The sequence below is a fragment of the Bicyclus anynana genome, chromosome 6, assembly GCF_947172395.1.
Source record: "Bicyclus anynana chromosome 6, ilBicAnyn1.1, whole genome shotgun sequence".
NCBI classification, from domain to species: Eukaryota; Metazoa; Arthropoda; class Insecta; order Lepidoptera; family Nymphalidae; genus Bicyclus; species Bicyclus anynana.
The window spans coordinates 10550928-10573322 of record NC_069088.1 but is presented as its reverse complement, the minus strand read 5'-3'; the positions used below and the strand labels follow the sequence as shown (position 1 = coordinate 10573322).

The following is a 22395-nucleotide window of genomic DNA, read 5'->3' as shown; positions in this document are numbered from 1 at the left end:
TAGTTTACTATAGATACTATGGCCAGTTTTCCTAGTAATTGATAACTATATAGATTTCCAAAATGGTTCCATAGAAACGTATTTCGTAAAATTTTACTAACTCTACTAGTATTAGAAAACTCCAAGTATACTACTAAACAACTGTTGACACACTACTGTAAGTAGAAAATAATCGGAAACCTGGAAGCTGTAATTAAAAACGTGAACCGTTTTTGATTTGTAGCAATTTATCATGAGCATACTGATGGATATAGTTGTTAACATTAGTAATAGTTAGAAATAGACTAAGTCATTGGAAACACTGAACAACCACATCCTAATCTTTCGTTCAAGCTTCGTTCGCTTATCCTAGCGAATAAGATTCAAACAGCGGTATTCAGTCTTTAATTAATAACATGATCACAAGCCACGACGACAGATTTAGTGACAAGTCATTTACTCCATATTATCTTGTCCACAGTAAATTGTAACATTAGACAAATAAATTAGGCGGCGCTATGCCGTCGATGACGTTGCAACGACCTGTTTTGAATTCCCTCGGTAATTTACGGTACACACATGTCTAGCCTCGTGACTCATACATTCTAGCCCGCTTATTAATAAACATATATAAAGGAAAAAATAAACTGCTTACTTCCTTTTGCGTGCCTACGGACATAAAACTTTTTCGTGCGTATCCTAACGAAAACATAAATTAGGTAAATTTACTACGCTTTATAGAGAAGCATCCCCTTCGTTACAATATGTTCGTAACGACACCGAGGGTCACTGGGTAGTCAAATCTCCCCTACACGAATTCGGCTGGATCGGCGAAATTATCAAAACTTTTTAACTTCCAACTTTTCCTTAAACGCATAAGGCTAGCTAGTCGATTCTTTCCGCCAGTGTGTGCCTTCCTTGTCCCACGTTAAGGATGGGACACACGGGACTGAAGCGAGGCCGGTGAGAGCGTTGTCTCGATCAGCCGGTGTACACTGTGCTTGTGCTGGTTTCGGGGCAGACGCGACGTTTTAGTTCTCGTTGTTGCGATGACGGCGGCGCACGTCACCTCGCCTGCCCCGCTCCGCTACGTACCGACGATCGCGATACACAACTAATAAATCACGGGGACTGAACAAAGTAAAATCCTGACGGAGAGATTATAACTCGATATGAGATAACAACGCACGACTACGGTGATTAATTGCCAAAAGTCCGTTCAACTCCGATGATTCGAATTTCGAACGGAAGCGTAATCTCGCCGGGACTAGATTTAGATGCGTAATGTAAACAGATAAACATTGTTGAAGATTTCCGGAGATGATTGTTTGATTTAACGCATACTGTACAGATAGAGTTAGGTAGTGTGTGTGTGGATGTGAGCGGGTAGGTAGGACTGGTCAGGATGACCGGGCAGGGGCAGTGGATTTCGGGGCTGGTATGGGTTGTGCTGGCGACGGCACTGGCTGACTCCTGGACAGCTTACCAGGAGCAACCCTGCTGCAGACCGGTGTCGCACCACCGCATCCGACACCATAGAGGTGAGAAACTATTTATCAAATACTTATTAGTTATCTAATTAGGTCCTGCCTAGTTGATTAGATTCTTGCAAGACGTTTCATTGTAGGTAGATAACCATTGAATATTTTTAAAGTAAGTATAAAGGAGGTAGTCTTAAATTTTTACCGTTACAAAACTTTTTAGTTTAGAGTTATGTGTGACTTTGTTATGATTGACACTTGACTGATGACTCATGTTAGTATTTTTTCATCACAAATAAAAAATTGGGATTTGTTAAAGAACTCACATGTGATTCATCATCATAAGCCATGGATCTCCAATCATAAGCAGCGAATTTTTCATGAACCTGAAGGGTACGTTCTCTTTCCCTTAATTTGTAGGTACCCGCAAAATATATGATTTAGTGGGTACAAATTATTCTTTTGCGGTTGTAAATAAAATACAATATTCCAAATACAAACTGGGAAAATATTCGCTCGTAGATATTCACAACTTTAAGTCAACATTTAGAACTTATTTGGTTCAGATAAGACCGCACAACGGTGCTCAGTTCGTTATCATATAAGGCCACTCGAGGGAGGTGTTCAGTCGTTCGTAACACGTTATCTGGCGTCCATTAGTCATAGGTAAATATTTATTTTGAGAAACGAAAGCAAAGGCGATGTACTTAGGACTTATGTATTAAATGCATATGCAAGATAAGAAACTAAGATACCTATATAAAGACTAATTGATAAGTAAAAACTGTAAATTAATTGAAAATAAATTCTATTATCATCTTTGAAAAGCCAGGCAAAAATGGCAATTCTTCTTAGCTTCCTATATCTGAATAAAAGTTCGCAAAAATACCTACCTACGGTCTACATCATTATATAATTTTGATGTATGTTTCTAATGTTTATAAAAATGACAAAACTGATTAGGTAAGTACCGAATTATATATGTAAAATTGGGGTTTTCTAAGGTTTTCATCAATCTGAAAGTCTGACCTGAATAAGTTACTAAACGACTCTACGGATTTTGATTTAAATTTATTTGAGTAAAAGAAGAAATTTAGTGTAAGTAAATACTGTGATGTTGATTTAGAATATAATATTTCTAATAAACGCTTATAAAGCTTAAGAAGATTAGACCCGTAAAAACTTAAGCTTATTAGTATTACTGACATTTTGTGGGTATTATGACCAAGATGCGCATATGGAATTAGATTTTAACCTTACGGGAGAAGTAATGGAAACGAAGTAACGTAACCCAAGCCCGCGGTTCACTTACAAAATAATATATTCGAGGTTCTGACGATCTCTTTAGGAAATCATAAATGTACAAATAATTTGTGTTGGGTAGAAAAGTTTTACTAAAGCAAACTACTTTACCCATTTCATTTCAAAGGAACAAAAGTGGGAGTTTGGTTTTTGTTAGGGCAACATGTTTCAGTGTTTAGTTAAATATAGAACACCTGCGGGTAGGACTTAACCCACGTTTAGTGATTGTTCCAAATGTGCTGTTTATTCTATTTAAATGTGTAATATTTAAGTGGGATTTCTTTAATCTATTTGTTTTATAAAGAGGTAAAGTTTGTGGGGTAATTTCTGTATCTACTGAACAGATTTTGAAAATTCTTTTACCATTAAAAAGCCACGTTATTTGGCATATTATTTCAGCGTCATAGGCTATATTTTATCCCTCTATTCTCACCTTCCAAACAACAAAAAAAAATCCCAATTTTGCAAATATACCTAATAATAGGACTTTTTTTATTTGTCGCATTAACTATCAGAGATTAATGATATATTAATTATTATTAGAATTCCAGCAAATCAATCCAGCGTTTCGCTGGACGCTGGCTCAGTATCGTGATGTTTGGAAGTCCCTACAAAAGGCCTATGTCTTGCTGTGGACGTCCATCGGCTGATATGATGATGATAATGATGTTGAACTTGCCTAAATATTTATTGCACTTAGGTAATTATAGACCGATAGATATAGGTGTTTATGTAAAACCTGCAGGCTGTTCGTATAAATTGTTGACTAATACTCTTAATTATTTTATTGCAGTAAGCAAGTAAGTAATTATAATTTATGTTGTTCATAATTAGTAAATGCCCGTGCGTCATTTCGTTTCATTACTGCCTAATAAATAATTGCGTGTAGTTCTGTGTTAGTAGAGAACCTCGTAATGTTTCTTACTTTTATGAAGTTATTATAAAAATAATAATCATCAGCTTATATATTTCAAACATTATAATATGAAGAATAGCATTACTTTTAGAATAAAATAAAATAAATAAATTTCTCATTCTTGTTTTCACAATTTTCTCCAAATGGGTATCAAATAATAGTTTTTGTTACTAGTAGAACAAACATACATCATACATTACATATTCTAAAAAAAATGAAAAAATTACAAACGATAGATCAAAATTAACAATTCAATTGCTAATTATACCTATGTATGGGAATTGCCGCTACAGTACGTCTAGATGTAAAGTTATGTAAGTTTAATGACTTAGCTCATCTATTAATAACAATGAAATGTATTGTTATATATATTTAAAATAAAACATGTTACAAAATGTGCATACATTAAATTACTTTACAATAAAATTAAATTATGAGACCTTACCTAATATAATTTTACCACTATTTTCCTTATTGACAATTGATATAAAACTTGGAAAATTAATAAGATTGGGGTGGATTAGAAGTTCGCCTACTATGTTAATCACTAAAACGTTTAATTATACACATTTAACTATATTAATGCAATTAATTTAATGTAGTAGGTAGGTACAATATACTTACATAAAAACAAAATTTAATTATACTTATAAAATTATTACAAGCTATATGACATTATAAAAGATCCGGAAGCTAATTATTCATTATAACATTTCTCCCCTAACATAAAAACGGTAATCAAATAATATTTGAGGACGCTTTTACTAGCTATAATAAAGCATGCGGTAAGGCCTCACGCAAACTGCGTGTTCGTCCACTGTCGGGCCGGCAGTCTGCGGGGGGCCTGCACGAAACTGCTAAACGAATACTAGATCGCTTGTACCTAAATTGGGTTACTAACATTTTTTGGAAAAAAATAGTGTATTGACTACTAATCTAACTAATTTATAGTTACCTTGAATTTCTGGTTTTCAGTAGATGATTATATAATGATTTATTTATTTTGCTATCATCCGCGAAAAGTCGACGAACCCATGCGACAACGTCACCCAGGTCCGACAAAACACTCTCTACGTACGTACGTGCTACGTACGTGCAATTGCAAAGTACTTTGCAATTGCACGTTGTAGAGTCAACATCTCCTGAGGATGCTCCGGTTTCGGGGTGAAACGTACGTAGAGAGTGTTTTGTCGGACCTGGGTGACGTTGTCGCATGGGTTCGTCGACTTTTCGCGGATGATAGCGAAATAAATAAATCATTATATAATCATGATGAACTTCCGCAAAGTAACGCCTGCTTCTATCCAATATTCAGTAGATGAGGTATAAGTTAGAACGCCCTAGAAAATGCCGATTGACTCTTGCCAATGTAATTAACGATGAGCAATAATAAAATAATGGTAATAGGATACTAGGTGGACTGTATGGATCGAGGACATCAAGCGAATTACAGGGAGCTGCTGGAATCTGATTGCTTGCGGCTTGAGACCGTGGTGTTTGAAAGTCCATGCAAGAGGCCTATGTCCAGCAGTGGTCGTCCATCAGCTGTTAATGATCATGATGATAAGGAAGGGAATTCTGTAAATCAGCTGTTCGAGTTGAAATTCTTGAAAAAAAATAGGGTTTGCTTTATGGCCATATGTGTGTGTAAAACAGAAGTTTTAAAGTAAAACGACTAAGCAGAAAATACGTTTTTGTCACCATCATCATTACTATCATTATATCAGCCGTTGGACGTCCACTGCAGGATATAAGCTTTATAAAAGGACTTCCAAACATCATGATCCTAAGCCGCCTGCATCCAGCGAATCCCTGCAACTCGACCTTTTAAGTTTAGCTTATAACAAAAATTATAATTTATTTAGTTAGTATAGAATTTAATTCATTAATATTAGAAGCGGGAAAAGTTAGAAAAAAGTTACCAGAGGATAAATCGAATATCACGCGCATGAAGTCGTCTAGTTCACTGTAAACTAGAAACTATTTAGAATTCGTTACGGATATTTATTAGGTGATCATAGATAATAAAAACTGCTTGAAAAACTATAAACTGTTCTTACATCGCTGTACGTAAATATTTTAGTAGTTTCAACCAGATTAAATGCTATCATTTACTTAGTCGTAAAAGAGGATTGCCTCTATTAGCCGCGCTTGCTTCTAGTGATTTGTTGTTTTATTTCTATGGAATATCCCGAGCCACTGTCATATAGATTGGAGTAATTTTTCGTGCGACATTAAACGCATTTTTATGTCGCTGTAATGTTTAATTTAAGCGACGCATAGCCCGGCCCGAATTCTTTTCGGACATCTATAGGCGAGACGGGAACAATTTTCCATCATTAGCAAGTAACAGGCATTCTCGTGCCTGTAGCGTCCGGACAAAAAACGTTCCATATTAAAATATCTTCCGCCGAGTCAGTCTGGTAATCATTTTTCATATCTAGCTCCAATTTTATTACTTTTATTATAATAACAAGTTGACAAGAGACATTCCAAGGTACGTTATTTAAGTTAAGGTAATTTCCAGTTTTATTCGCATATTTACAAGCATCGTTCTTTATTTGCTTAAGTAGGTATTTTTATTAGCTCTACTTTCTTTAGACTTGTGACATATTGTGTGTATTTTGTATAAGCTCGCAACTACTTAGAAAGTAATGATTTATTATTTTTATTGGGATCACTGATACATAATATCATTTATTGAATTAAGATTACATGATTGTTTCGTAATAAGCTTCTAATAATTAAAGTTTCTTCGTTCGGAAGATGAATAGTCCTTTGACGTAAAAACATCTTCCTTTGATTTGAATATTTTTGCAGGTGTTAAATTATATTCATATAATCTTTGATCCATGTTTTTATTTTTAAAACTTCAGTTCATTAAACATAATTTAATTCTACATTGTAAATGTTGTCTACGTTTGTCTTACTTAAAAACAAAACAATGAATCTCGTCGAGTCACACTCTTCACCTTATTCTAACAAGGATTCGTTAAGGAGTCGGTTTGTAAGAAGTCACGAGGAAGAAAAAAAAGGCTTTGAATGCCCGATCGGTTCCAGTTGCCGGGGCAAGCGGTTAGGGGAGAAGGGGGGGGGGGGGAGAGGATCATGCAAACCGGATTCGTGCTCTCGCGCAGGTAATTGACTCCGAGCCGGCGCGGCGGCTAAATTAAGCCATAACAGAGCTAGACATATACTTAATCGAACTATAAACGATGTATAGTTTTATTATGATGTTAACGCTACATCATTAATAATGGAATTCCCATTATGGATGTTTCCCAACACAATGTTGAGATGTGTTAGATATTGTACGTTACTTTTATTTATTGTAATTTTATTTACGGCTTAGATAATTACAGCTTAATTTTCTATAACTCAAGTTGTATTTGATACAACGTTTTGAAAATATGTAAATGTTTATTTTAATTACTCAAACTTTTAGTAGGAGAAAGTTTTTGAGTAATCTACAGCTTTGATATAGGCACCAAATGTCTACAGTTTTGTGGGAAAGTTATTGCATCGATAGAGAGATCAATTTTAGAAATCTCTTGTAATATAAGACATTACTTGTATAAAGCAGCTTTTAATACAAAGGTATAAAATGTTACGCATTTAGTTTCATAGTACCTCGTGATGTGCTCATATATTTAATTAATTTGAGCAAACAAATTGTTCAAATAATTAATCTAATTAAGTAGCTTGCGGACAGAGGCTGCCCATGTCAGAGTGGTAATTTAGGCGATTACCACATGTCACCGACGGGCGACGTGATAGGTTAATCGCGACCAAGCAGTGATTCAGACCCCTAGTTACTACACGTATGGCCCGTTTGTTTATTTTTATAAAACCGGCGCTACATATTATAGCGTCAAACAATGATGTTAAAAAAAAGAGGTAAGTAGGTTACATAAACCACATTCGATGTTTACAACTGGCACGCAAAAAATATTTCACCGGCGTTGTCAACGGTGCGGTGACAGTGCTGCGACTGAGCTCAAGTTTGCTAATTAGCATAGTTTTAATGTGCCTTTTGCGGTCCACGTATCTACCTCTATAATATCTACCTCTTCTTAAATAAGGATAATTCTTTCGACCGTATATTTTATTTTTTTATGTGTGTGTTTATGGACCAATTCTGACAATTCTTTTGTACACTTATTGAAGCAACTGCTTTGTAACCACATCTTTCCAAAGTACCTACCTTGATTTTGAACGCTTTGACATACGCTAAAAAATTCTATTGGTAAAAGATTTTTCAAATCTGTTCAGTAGATCCAGAGATTACCCCCTAAAGTCACCAACTTTACCTCTAATATCTATAGATATTTACGTAGCATAGAAGTATAGATTACATTCATCTACGAATATGTAGTCTAGAAGCAACAAAAGCGTACGAAGCGTGTGGTCCGCTTATACAGACTGACCAATCGATCTGACACTACGACCACTCGATCTTATCTCATGTGGACTATGTGAGCTGCCAGTTGCTATAAGATGCCACAATTTAAAAAACAACGTACAAAACGATACGTTTACAACGTACATTCCATGCTTCATTCAAAGATAAGCAAAAAATAACAAAAACCGGATAAGTGCGAGTTGAATCCCGCTATAAAAATATAGACCCCCTGTTTTCTAAGATTTAATTAAGTACAAATGTATTTGTGGTCTTAATAACGATGTTACTCGTCAAATTTCATAGTTTTAGAGTATCATGCTACGAGCAACAGAAGTGGATCAATGAAAAGTATGACAAAAACGGGAAAAAATATTCCTTTTAAAAGCTTCCGTTGCGTTCACTGCGTAAACGGCTTAAAAACTTTCGGGAAAAAGTAAACGTAATTTTAATTTTTTCTAAAAGTTCTTAAAAAAAAATGTTGATGTTGCAGGCGTTCGAGTATGAACCTATTACTATCAAGATTCACAATAATAATGTAATGTTCATGAGTAACCAACCTACGGAACACTTTTTGTTGACTTCAATCAGGTTTGAAGCATTATACAAACAATAATAATAACACATCATTAAGTTAAAATGTACGCGGGTGGCGCAGCGTTTCATAATAATTCTTATGTGCATTTAACATTTACTTTAACTGTACACTAAATTGGTACCTAACAATTTAAATAAATGTTAAAAGCACTCGTATTCCACTTTCGAGCGAGAAGCTCGTAAATGAAGAGTTCTGTTGCCCGCAATAATTTTAAAGGAGGCGTCAGAATTTCCACATTTCCCCGCAGCAAAAAACGTCCACTTTTTCGTGATACAGAATGTTACATGAATATTATGCTTATGAAATGCAATTGTAACAAACGGAGAGATGTTCTGGAATAACCGTAACAAGCACCGGGCGCATTAAGCATTACAAATCATGTCACAATCTTTGCATTGTTGTTCCATCTATTCATTTGCTTTTCTGTGCTCCGTCATCGTTAATCAAGCGGCTTTAGAACTGTTGAACGGGAACTTTAACAATTACATTGATGTACTAGTACATAGGTCTATTATGATCTTGTGGGGATATTTACCGGCCTCTTCGGTGTAGTGGTTACATTATGTGGCTTCGGATTACGAAGTTCTGGGTTCTGGGTTCAGGTTTATTGGGCTATAGAACAGTTTTTCTTACTTCTTATGAAAGTTTCACAATTTTTTTAGCCCAGAAATGGGTAGTTGATGGTGTTACACCCCATGCTTCGGAGAGCACGGTAAGATAATATAATAGATAGGTATGTACTAAGCAGAAACTTTCATATGATTTTATTATAATAATAATAAAAAAAAGAAATACCGGCCGAATTGAGAACCGAGAGAGAAAGAAGAATTTTTGAAGTCGGTTAAAAATAAGAGTTTAATAATGATTCTACTACTCTCTCTACTATCTCTATATATATCTACTTGTACAAGTACTTGTAATTAACCTAATAAACGTTAAAAATAATATGAATGTTCCAAGAAAATATGATCAAAGAAAATTGCCCAAGATGAGTAATTTTTATATTATTTTATTATTACAAAAAGCTTTTTATTTATTTTATACTAAAGTTACCCTTACGTTTGATGTACATATGTAACTAACTACTTATCTATTTCAATACTAGTTAATGTTTTTTAGAAATTAAAATTTGATAGTCACAGAATCACATATTATCACTTATTACTCTATCCGCCAACATGCATTTGAACAGCTTATACTATGTGCGCTGTAGCATGGTGCGGGTGACAGTTGCCTTATGACGTTCATAATATGTACTATTATCGTGAATCGCGACAAACTTTCAAGAGTGAAACGAACTGTCACCCGCACCATGCTATAGCGCATGAACTGTAGTGGATCTATGCTCCATATCCCCTTATCTATAAAGAAGGCTGGCCCTTAAAATATGCGGTTAATGATGTCATTAAACACTGAAACAGAAAAGTGACTAGTCATTTTGAAATGAAAATCATACTAACAACTATCAACTGTGTTTTGTTTCAAAGGGCTATGTCGAAAGTTCAATTTAAACGCCTTAGTTTGAAAGCCGTGTTACAATTTCCAGAGTTAGAGGCTCTATATTGGGCGTGTAGCTTAGCTCACAACCAGTCTCACTGTCTGTAAATCGAACTGACAGACATGCACCTCAGAGTGACAGACGCGCTTGAACCCTACCATCAGAGATAAATCACCCGTAGGTGTAGGTCGCGGCCTGTAACGTGAACCTTGCGCAGTACCTAACTCGTTTTTGGGTGTTGACTGCTGATACGTAATGATACACGACTCGACTTTGATGCCATTACGATTACGTATAATTATTTAGACATTCTATTTCTCTAAATTTCATTAAATTTTAATTTCAAGAAAATCAAACTATTTTAAATAAAGCAAGAAGAACAATGTTTAATTTTTTTTAAAGAAAATAATATAACTGATTTTTTAATAAAACATAGAAAGCTACAAAAAAGTCTCTAACAACTGTTAACATAATTGTAAAACAAAGTAGGTAATCGTATTGAAAAGATGATTAAAGTCCCAGCAAAGTCATCAGTGTTATTCCAAATCACCGAATCTCAATACAATCAATCAATACAATCAAGAACATGTACGTAACCTCTATTATATGCTATATTATAACGTTTTTCATTATAATATAGCACGTCACTGTTATTTAAGTATGTACTTAATAGCTTTAATTTATTTTTACTCATAGCATACTTTAACACTTGTCTACAAAATTGTACCTGCGCAGATGACCGCCATTTTTGTTCAACTTACTTGCCGGGACCTATACGAAGACTATGTAATTTGAAACACGTGCGCCTCAAAACAAGAATAAAATTAGACTATGCTTTCTAAAGTTGAAAGTCACATTTAGTTTAATTGGAGATGACATTAAAACTGTGTTTACAAAGAGAAACATGATAGCTGCTATTGTGACAACAAAATCGAAACATTACTGTCTCGGTGGCGGTTTTATGTGTTTATTTCTATAGGAGTTAAATTAAACTACAGATTTATATCTTTAAAAAATTTATTACTTTATTTTTAATTTTGTCTGTCTTATTTAATTTATTTGTAGGTACAGAATAAAGACAATACCATTTCTGACAAAAAATTGAATACATTAGTGTCGACGTGGGGTTTTTATTCGATTTTTAATGAGTTAAATCAAACGAATTAAACTTAACATGAACATATGTTTTATATTTTTAATATACTCATTACTTAACAGTTTTCAAAGTGGTTTCTTCTTAGAATCCGTGTATTTTCAATATTAAGTCAGCCACTGACGATCAAGTAAGCTCACATGCCTGCACCGCTAACGGCTTGACAGCCGATAAAACTGATCGTGTGGCCAACACACGATCAGTTTTATCGTACGGAGTTTATCGGATGGTGAGTGACTAGCATTAGGTAGTATTATTACTGATTAAGAAGATGCTCCACGTTTTTCATGTGAGAGTTAAGTACGATACTTCAACACTTTTAACCGCTAATGATCTGTACGACATGGGATGTTGAGGATCGTCGAGGATTGTTAAAATGCTGAGTAAAAAGTTATTGTATCAGCCGATGGATGTCCATTGTCCACTGCAGGACAAAGGCCTTTTGTAGGGACTTCCAGACACCACGATTCTGAATCCCTGAATCACTGCGACTTGCTGGATGTCGTCAGTCCACCTGGCGGGTGGTTGGTCAACACTGCGTTTTCTAGTGCGGGGTCGCCAATTCAGCACCTTGGGAACCCAACGTCCATCGAACTATGTGCCCCGTTCATTGCCACTTCTTCGCGACTCGTTGAGCTATGTCGGTGACTTTGGTTCTTCTGCGGAATGAAATGAGAAAAAGAAGTTGCGATGTAGTTGCGAAGGTACATATGAAATGATTGGATCAAAGAGCATTAATTGTGAATTGAACTGGATCCTCTGTAGAAAATTGAACTACTATGAAATGCCAAGTTATCTAGTAGGTGCTATGATTTATATGTATAAAGCTGGTAGGTATAACCAAATCGTAATCAGTGTCAGTATGTTAACAATAAAGGCTGTGGTTTGTTGAACTGGCGTGAATCGTGTTATTTGTGGGATTTGGCAGTTCTTCAAAATAGTTTCCAGTCATTGAAGCAGACTTTTTTCATTACAAAAGCTATAAGTAGATTTATTTCAATGATGTTTGTTATTTTACTATTGAATAATATTGTTCAGCAATTAAACGGATGCGGTATTAACGACGACTAATAACTATTGTAAAGGATTTACAAAGTTAGTAGAAAAAACCAGATTTTTTGGGCTAGATGTCATTGTGGTTTTTGGCCTTAAATTGGAGTATTCAAGGTTACACAAAATCTTAGGGCTCCCACACACGGGCCACCGGCCACAACCACAAAACGCCGGCACATTTCCTCTAGTTTTCATACATTTTATATAGACTCGCCGCACACGGTTGACGTCGGTGCCCGCCACAAGCTAAAATCGTCGCTGCTCGCTTCTTGTTGCCCGCACCGGCCACTAAACGCTAAACGAAGAGCTCTGAATTGTTTGTGTCGAACACCGGCCACAAATGGCTGTCGCACGCTTCAGCTACTTTTGTAGTCCCTTCTTGCTTCTTGTAGCGGTGTTTGTGGTTGTCGCGTGTGGCCCGTGTGCGGAGACACTTAGTCTGAATATCTTACGCGCCGTATGATAGGTAAATCGCATTCAACACAAAAGGTTCAATGTTAAGTTGTCATAACAGTACATAACTTATCATACTCGTATTTGTTAGGTATCTACTTAAAACACGACCCAGGAATAATCTATACATCCTGCTTACATCGTTAGCAATAGAATAGGTATGTGTATTATGTAAGCTTCATAAATGACTAGGTATTGTCTTCAGCGAACATTAGCCCGGTGCCTGTCGATAAGACCCGCAACATGACACTCATTCAAGTATATGACCTAGGCTCCGATATCTGAGAACAACTGGAGGAAATGTCAAAGATACCCTTGTACTTGGTTATATCTAACGTTGGAAATGTTTAGTGAACATTACAGTCCTTGTGTATTGTCAATGAAACTATAATATTGTACCAATTGATAGCTTTTATAAAGTTTTGGCTTTGAGAACCGGGTTGGGCTGGGAAAAGTTGGGCTTCGTCAAAATTGTAAAATTTCTTGGAATTACAATACAATTCCAAGAAATTCGTAGTATTCACCTGGTTTTGGGCAGTTCTTGGTTTTACATCGTGCCTTGGTTCATATGTTAAACCAGTTTGTCACGGTTCTGAAATCAGTCTTTTTAAAAACTATCAGTTTTTGATAATTCTCGTGTAATTGATAATGCTGAAAGCTCGATGACCTTTAAGCATCTTGTCGTAGGGAAATTCATCAATCGTATAGTAACCTCTACTTAATAAATTAACATATTGTTTGAACTTACACTTATTTGAAAACCTCAAAATTCAATCCATCGAAAGTGTCCATGATAGATATATACGAGTATAAGGTACGTAATTCCGGAAGAAATATGCATTTTAAGTCCATTTTTACGATGTCTAATAGTTTACCCCTTTATTTGTTTATAGAAGCTAATAAATAAATTGACTTACAGAGACAATACTTAAACGTATTGTTAAAATAAGTACATACTACAATGGGCATTTACAACACGTTAATGTACCCGTAACATTTAATATCACAAGAGATGATTCACACCCATAGTTACAGTGTTTTGTCTATAATTTTACGGCACAGTCGTTTATCCTAAAGACAAGCCTATAATTTGGTAATAAATTATAATACTGTTTATGAAGTACTTCTAAACTGTTTTGTAATTATTTATAGGTAACTTGGCAAGGAGATTGTAAAGGCGTAATCTGAAAGGAATTTCCGTTGAACGAAAAATGTTTTCAAAACATTTTGTAGATGTATATTAGAGATTTGTTAGAGTGAATTTGCTGTGTGTGTTGTAGTTGCTTTTTGTATAAACCATCTACCATACTTGACTCAACCGGTACAAAGATGCTAGTTGGAGCTTATTTGGAGTTGATTTTATAATCTACTAGCTGACGCCGCGCGGTTTCACCCGCGTGGTTCCCGTTCCCGTAAGTATACGGGGATAATATATAGTCTATAGCCTTCCTCGATATATGGGCTATCTAACAGTTGAAGAATTTTTCAAATCGGACCAGTAGTTCCTGAGATTAGCGCGTTCAATCAAACAAACAAACAAACAAACTCTTTAGCTTTATAATATTAGTATAGATTGTAGCAACATATAATTTTGCGATAACTGAAACTTGCTGCTGAAGTACTACGCCAGAATAGTTCAGCAAAAATTGGCTCAAGTCTAGTCTGTTCTGGTCGTGGTTATTTGCCATCCTGCCGGACAAGAGATTTTAAGCTTTTCTGTACGATGCCGAGCATAAACTACAGGTATGTGTAGATTGCATTGTCACTTAACATCAGGTGATGTCGCAGTCAAGGGCTATCATGCCATATTTTTTAATTAAGTAAAAAAAAAATTAAACAGCATAAACAACTCAACTTACGAGTTACCGGCTGTCGCACAAAACAAGGGACAAAGGAAAAACACTATTGGCAGCTTTTTTTTTTAATAAAATAAGCTTGCACTTGCCTACGGTCTTATCGGATGGTAAGTAACTTATTATATGTGGAGTAAAATAGAACACAATTGTTACAAAATATCCCTATTTTTAAGAATTCAGGAAAATCAAGGTCTATCTTGGAAATTTCATCAGTTCTATGGGAAAAACATACATCAGAAAGACAGGCACGCAAAGCTAGACCTCGCCCCATTGACCTCTTATAATAAAAGGATGCACAATCATGTTGAAAATTTCACATAAAATCTGGCCAATTTTGCTATGACAGTTATAGAATTATTGGTAAAGAAAATTATACCTAAAGGCCTTTAAATATAATCCAATATTCAATAAAATCTCAAATTCAGAGTAGATTCAACCTTTAAGGGATTGAGTTTAAGGTTAAATTTGCAAATGCGACTTGTTGAATTGAGTGCCAAGAAATTGTGTTTGGCACTCATTGAATGGGGACGTTTTTTGGTCGCTGATTGTGCATCCACTTTTTAATAGGAGATCAATGCCAAGCACTAACAAAAGATGACATAACATTTTATACTTCAAGTCAAAGAATCCAATGTCAATCGTGACCGCTTTAAACTTGCTTGCATCAATTCATCAACTTCCAAACGGTTGGCCCGATGTCAGTATCTCCCATCAATGTTTCGATTCAATGCGCTGAATCAAAAGTTGATACGACTAAAAAGCAACCTGATACAGCGTCGGGCCAATTACTTACTCTGATTTTTTTCGCGACTCATACATGCCGCGCTGTGTTTATGGCTACGCTTAGTCGAGTGGAATGATTTTGTAAAACCGTTGGACAGACTCCAAAAGTCTCGAGAGAACAAACGATACAAATAAAGTCAAATGAGTGAATCTACTTCAGCGGGCGGAAATCAAATTATGCTGCCTAATCCTGAAACAGACACGACTGTGTATCTATTTAACTGAAATTCAGATTTTAATGCATCATTTCACGCCTATAATTTGTATTATTATCATACTTACCTATGATTATAGCAACGCTTAGTCGAGGGGAATGATTTTGTAAAACCGTTTGTAAAAGCGTCAGACCAAAAGCCCACCACGATGGTCCAATGCGGACTGGCAGACTTCACACACCTTATTTTACACACAGAATTAAGAAAATTCTCAGGTTTACTCACGAAGTTTTCCTTCACCGTTTGAGACACGTGATATTTAATTTCTTAAAATGCACATAACTGAAAAGTTGGAGATGCATGCCCCGGACCGGATTCGAACCTACGCCCTCCGAATCGAAGGCAGACATGATATCCACTGTGCTATCACGGCTCTCTTAGCTTACAACCGTTAAAATAAACTGATAATGATGACGTGATTATCACCTACGTAAAGTTACATACTTTCTATGTATGTATTCCACGATATGTAGATAGATTCAATGAAATAGACAATAGTCCATAGTTGTTGTTGGTCTATACTCTATAGGATCAGTATAGAGTTGAAACTATGTTTGGGAAAGTGCTAAATAACATCGGCGTTCTATTGTTATCGTTTGCGAGTATTTTGTATTGAATTTCCTCGAGGCGGGTCCGCGGTAATCTAACGGAAGTGATTTAAACTGAACCCGAAGATATTTTGTGTTTGACAACCGTATATTTTTAGCCCTCATTCGCACTAGAGTTTTTTTAACGGACGTTGAAAAAGCGTTCAAATTAGCATGAAGTTAAATGAAGATTTATATCCAACGCCCAAAATTGAAAATGCAACACTGCACGAAAAAAAGCGTTGTGTTTTAAAAACGCTGTCGTGTGAATATATACTTGGGAATGCATTTGTTGTATTTGAATGGTTTTTTAACATCCTTTAAAAAAACTTAGTCTTTTATTTACATCATAGAAAATACGAGTAAACTTTATTTAATTTGATTTATTTTGTGTTTATTTCTAAGCAATCCGACGCGCCGTGGTTTGATCCGCTTAGATCCCGTTTCCTTTAGAATACGGGGATAAAATATAGTCTATAACACTCACAAATAACATGGCTTTCTATTGATAAAAGAAATTTCAAATACGGTTCAGTAGATCTAGAGATTACTCCCCCACAATACCACAAACTTTACCTCTTTAAAATATTAGTACAGAAGTAGGTATGTATATGATAAATTGTACACAAATATACGTTTAAATACCACTAATACATGTTAAATTAATGTCAAATTAACATCAGATTCAAAAGTCAGATATAACAAACGAACAACAAATCAAAGTTAAGCAAAAAAACATAACGAAACTTTTATTATGCCATTTCCCTGCTTTTACAGTGCCTAATTTTACGCCTTAATAGAATACCGACAATAGTAAATTACGTGTTGGCTGTGGGCTGGCAGTGCTCCAGTCGTTTCAATTTTATCCCGCGGGACGCTGTTTTGTAAACATCCCTAAATGATAAACGCATAATTTAACGCCCCAAAACATGAAAAATTGTTCACCCATTTATTTTCTCGATCATAAGACCGTGAAGACGTTCATTCTAGTAATTTATGAGTTCACATATAGCTCGATATTCTCGCTATGAAAATGTATCGGTCTTAAATTTATGTTCGTATAAAATTTATTGTGTGAAACGCCTTATTGCTGTTGCTCTCGAGGCTTTATTGAAATGTTGCATGTAGGGAACTGAGAGTGCATGGAATTTATCACACGTTTTCTAACACACTAAAGTAGTTTACTCGCTGAAAGCACGGAAAGGTACAATATTTATATTAGGTATTACGAATTTAATATTAGGCATATTATTAGAGCCATGACATGACCTCTGTCTCCAATTCCGGAGGGTGTAGGTTCGAATGCGGTGCGTGTGTGAAGACTGCTAATGCGCATTGGGATGCGTGGTGGACTAAGACCTAACTCCTCTCATTCTGAGAGGAGACTCGAGCTCGGCAGTGAGCCGAGTATGGGTTTATTTGCTATTGCATAGCATTTTTTATCATCTTAAGCAATCATAATTATTTATTTAAGCAGTATTTTTTTTCTTTAGAAAAGAATAAAAAAGAAATAAAAAAAATGTGTTTACGTTGATCTGTAATCGAACTCTGGCTTAATAAGTTTTGCCCTTTAGTTTCACACCACTTGTCCAGTCGAGTCGATATGATAACGTCGAAATGTGTTAACTTGATGCACGGCTTGGGTGTTAGGTTTATTTTTGTTATAGAATTTCTAGATTCGGTCGCCGGGTTCAAAGCCCGCAATAAAATAGCTTAAAAAATACGAGAGATATTTTATTAATAATATTTACTAGTTTGAATCAGCATTTAGCGTAACGATCCTAGGGGTACTGACTGAGAGACTGAGAAGAAAATCTTACTGTTCTGTGTACTTACTTAACAACCACACCACACAATAAAGAACAAAGGGTACAAAAATAACCTCAAAGATACTTATGTCTATTTCAAATAATAAAAACAAAATATTTTTAAACACATTGGTAGCCCCATACCATTTTCTTATACACAATACAGACCGGTTAGTGGGCCGATACTCCCGAGATTTTTGTTTTTAAATTTCTATCTCACAATACGATCTAATTCCTGTACTTTCGAGCGTGAAAATATACAATACAATGAGGCGTTCCCGCAGCTATGTTGTTGTCAGATTTGACATGTCGAGGCACAAAATCCAATTCCCACGGAGCAACAATACATGAGAGCAGAATTCGCGATAGCATCGCAGCCTTCGTCGCCGCTGCACATAAATCTGGCTTTGATACATTTTGGTAGGAAGCCAAGTGAGGCGCATCGTACCGCACACGCCTCACATTTCGTTCCCGGCTCTGAAAAATAATATTTAATAAGTTTTTATAAATACATATTTCCTGCAGGTGTTTTGATACTGTACACTTACAATTTGACGGCCTCCGCCAGACTCAGTCTGTTCGATTTTTTTTATTAATTGATAATATTTTACTTAGGGTTTAATTTATAAAATTTTACATGCAAACAAATCATGAGTGTCGAATAGAAGCAGGCGTGTTATTGCAGAAGTTGCATTAAAGATGAATTGATTTACTTTTCTATTATCCGCATATCTGCGAGAAACCGACGAATCTAAGCAACAAAGTCATCCAGATCTGACAGAAAATCTTCTACGCACGTTTCATATCGAAAACCGAAAACAAGAGATGTTGACTCTTCGACGTTCACGTCCAATCGTTTGCGTACCTTCTAGCAAAATAATAAGTGTACTAGCAATAAAACAAACAACATACAAAATAATAAAAGAACTTTTAAAGATTTTAACTATTGTAAATTATAAAAATGTATGATTTTTAAAAGAGCTACTGCCGAGTCTCTTGCCGGCTCTTTTCAATAGAATATTTACTAATTACTTGAAATATTTATTAAAATAATTTTCACCCCCGAGAAGGGGTGACACCCCCACGCAAGTGTGCACTAGGTCACTTTTGTTTCTTATCCCTACATATCCCTACCTACTCACCAATTTTCATTAAAATCGATGGATGTTTAACGAAATCTGAGGTGAAAACCTTCAATAACTGTACTTGAAATAAATGAATTTTGATTTTGAAGTCACGATTTACTCATTTTTGCGCTTTCCGGTGCGGGGTCTCCATTCCAGCACCTTGGGACCCCAACGTTCATCGGATCTTCGAACTATGTGGCCGGCCCATTGCAACTTCAGCTTCACGACTCGCTGAGCTATGTCAGTGATTTAAGACTTTGGTTCGTCTGCGGATCTCCTCATTCCTGATTCGATCACACAGAGAAACTCCAAGCATAGCTCGCTCCATCGCCCGCTGAGAGACTTTGAGCCTTCTTATGAGGCCCGTAGTCCATAGCCCATGAGGGGACTTATTTTTGTTTAAAGCTTATAAAATATTTTATTAAAAACATTGAGAAATATCTGTGAAACCATATTTTTTAAACATCAATTGCAACAGACCAACTGCCAGAAAGTTATTGTAAGATTATTATAATAATAATAGTCATTGATCTCTTGGCATTGCGTCATAAATTTTAGGTCATTTCAACAGAGATGTTTTGTGTACGAATCGCTGAGCAAAGTAACTCAGCGGTCTTTATTATGCAAATCCCATTGAATCATTTATCTTATGCAACAGCTATTGTCTTGGGGGTCTTACTGGTATCGATTCAGTGTGATTTGACAACGTCTGGGATTGACGATGGGAACGGTCTGAGACCGCATTATAAATGGATTAGGTCATCTTTTACAGTTGAATAACATCTATCTAGGCTAGAGCTCTTCACTTTGTTTGAACAGATGTTTCGAGTACTACTACTAATATTATAAACCCATGTGAATATATTTAACACACATTTACAGCAGTTACGAATTGCAATCGATCCGAATCCGTGAAAAGAGGGTTTCGATCTCTTATTTATATCCAAGTTATTCAAGAAACATCTTTAGGTATCCGCCCTGTTGTCAAGCTGCGTCGATATATCCGAATCCGAAATATTTAAAATATTAAAACACATCGGGAGTATTCTCACGGATGATGGAAGTCGGATCTAGTGCGTAAGCTACCAAACAAGCAGTTTTTTTTTTAACTTTTTTTCTATAACTACGAGTACTTTCGAACGTATGTTCACGGATTTGCATCGAATGCAGTGCGTTACCGCTTTTACTTATATTGAAATTTTGTAAGTAAGTAGGTATATGTTGTATTTGAAACAGAGAAGTTCTTCTAAAATAATCCGTGGTATTAGTAATATTATGTTAAAATAAATCATGACATAACTTGACGCTTGAAAACTAAGCCTAATTGAAATAAATGGATTTTGATTTCGTTTTGATTTTTATGTAAATAAAATAAAAGTTCTATGTCTCACTGGTACCGTGGCAAGTCAGAGATAGCCTTTAGTTATACAATATAACTAAAGGCTATACCGATTTTTTGTTTCCCTAGCCTGTGTAGTCCTGTATAACTTGCGAAATATAAATTTAACCGCGAATTCCATCCATACGTCTTACCCATTCATTCAGATATACATCGTAATTTTTTTACCATTCAACAAAGAAAACTGAAGCGTTTTGTTGGATTGTAAAAGCATTTGGCTTTCTAAATAGTCTTTACATAGTTCGTCTGCGCGCGACGGCGAGCAAGCGGCGTGGTCAGCGCAAAAACTACTTTGAAATGTTAATGGTCAAGGGGTTTGAAGCGTATAATGAATGGGTAGTATTACGTCATTGCAAATCCGCCCGACGTAGAACTATGAGATCGCTTCGATGTGAAACGGATTTTCTATGCAAAGATTACAGTGTATTATTGGAAATTGTTTGTTTCTATGCTCCTAGTTTGATTTTCGTTATACTAGTGCAATCTACGCCTTTATCTCTATCAATCTCTGAACTATTTATTTACCTATACATTTTATTTATTTTAAGAATGTTGATATTTAAAAAACTATTATTTTTTTTGACGTGATAACGTCTTATAATTCGATGAAGCCGGCCGATCCGAAAAAAGATGACGTCATGCGTTGTTACTCTTAGGGTTGACAACTTTTTTTACAAGAAATAAAGTATATTCTGGTGTATGAAGATTATTAAACAGTAATTTAGAAAAAGGAACATTTTCTTTTGAAAAATGCAGTATTCGATAAAAACTTTTTTCTTCGCTTGCGGGGCTTTTGAATGCTGAAGCAACAAGCGGTCAGGGCTCAGGAGTGGGGAGCTTCCTGATAAAGTTTCAGGGACTGTTGCCTTCTGTATCCGATATATGCCAGCCCAGTAGCCAAGTGAAAGCTTCTTAAGCCATTAACCAAAAAAACATTATTAGTTGTTAGTTTCTTTATACTTTCGCTTATTACCTGATAATCCAAAACTGACTTTTCCATATATGTAATAAAAAATTAAAGTTTAAAATCTATCACCTGACTACGTAAAAAAGAGTTATAAAAAGGACGAAGGAAAGGACGAACAAGAAAGTATCACACTATGACACTAATATTATAAAGGCGAAAGTTTGTGTGTTTGTTCCTCTTTTACGCTGCGTCTACTGAAGTGATTTGGCTGAAATTTGGAATGTAAATAGATTTTACTCTGGATTAACACATAGGCTACTTATAATCCTCGAAAAATCCATGGTTCCCGCGAGATTTGTGAAAAACTGAATTCCACGCGGACGAAGTCGCGGGCGTCCGCTAGTTTCAGATAAAAGCACAGGTACCAAATGGCCAAGTTAGAGTCGCACCCATTATAATATTTACAATGTATTTATTAAATGGAGGCGTTCCTGGCATAATCACAGTAGGTATGCAGTAGGTGCGACCACGGCATTTCTAGAGAATGTTATACGGAAAGCACTTGCAGTTGTTTCAGTCCGACGTTGATATATCAGTCAATCGGGACATCAGTCTATCTGTATAGAAGGAGCCACATAAAGGATAGACAGCGTTACGTTAGTGTGGATATTTCTATCGGCCGCCATCACAAGTAATCACTGACATCAATCTACGCTATACCTTCATCGCTCCACTGTGGAACATAGTGCCTGCCTAGTTAGTGAACTTGCTTCTTCTCGTAATACGATATAAGCTGTTTTTAGGTTTTTTTTTCTGATTGTGTAAGTGCTGTAGGTAGTGCTCCTTATGGGACTTCAGCGGCATCACCGGGGGGTTTGGGC

The 22395-nt window shown here is 35.8% G+C and overlaps 1 protein-coding gene across 1 annotated transcript in view; it reads left to right on the top strand.

Annotated features, from left to right (window-relative positions):
- Window positions 1–1004: 1004 nt before the first annotated feature.
- The window catches only part of LOC112051046 (semaphorin-2A), a 93310-nt gene continuing 71919 nt past the window's right edge, over window positions 1005–22395 (top strand). The window contains exon 1 of the mRNA XM_024089508.2: window positions 1005–1520. Within this exon, the coding sequence (XP_023945276.2) occupies window positions 1385–1520 (136 nt within the window). The 5' untranslated portion in view covers window positions 1005–1384. The remainder of the gene's footprint in view (window positions 1521–22395) is intronic.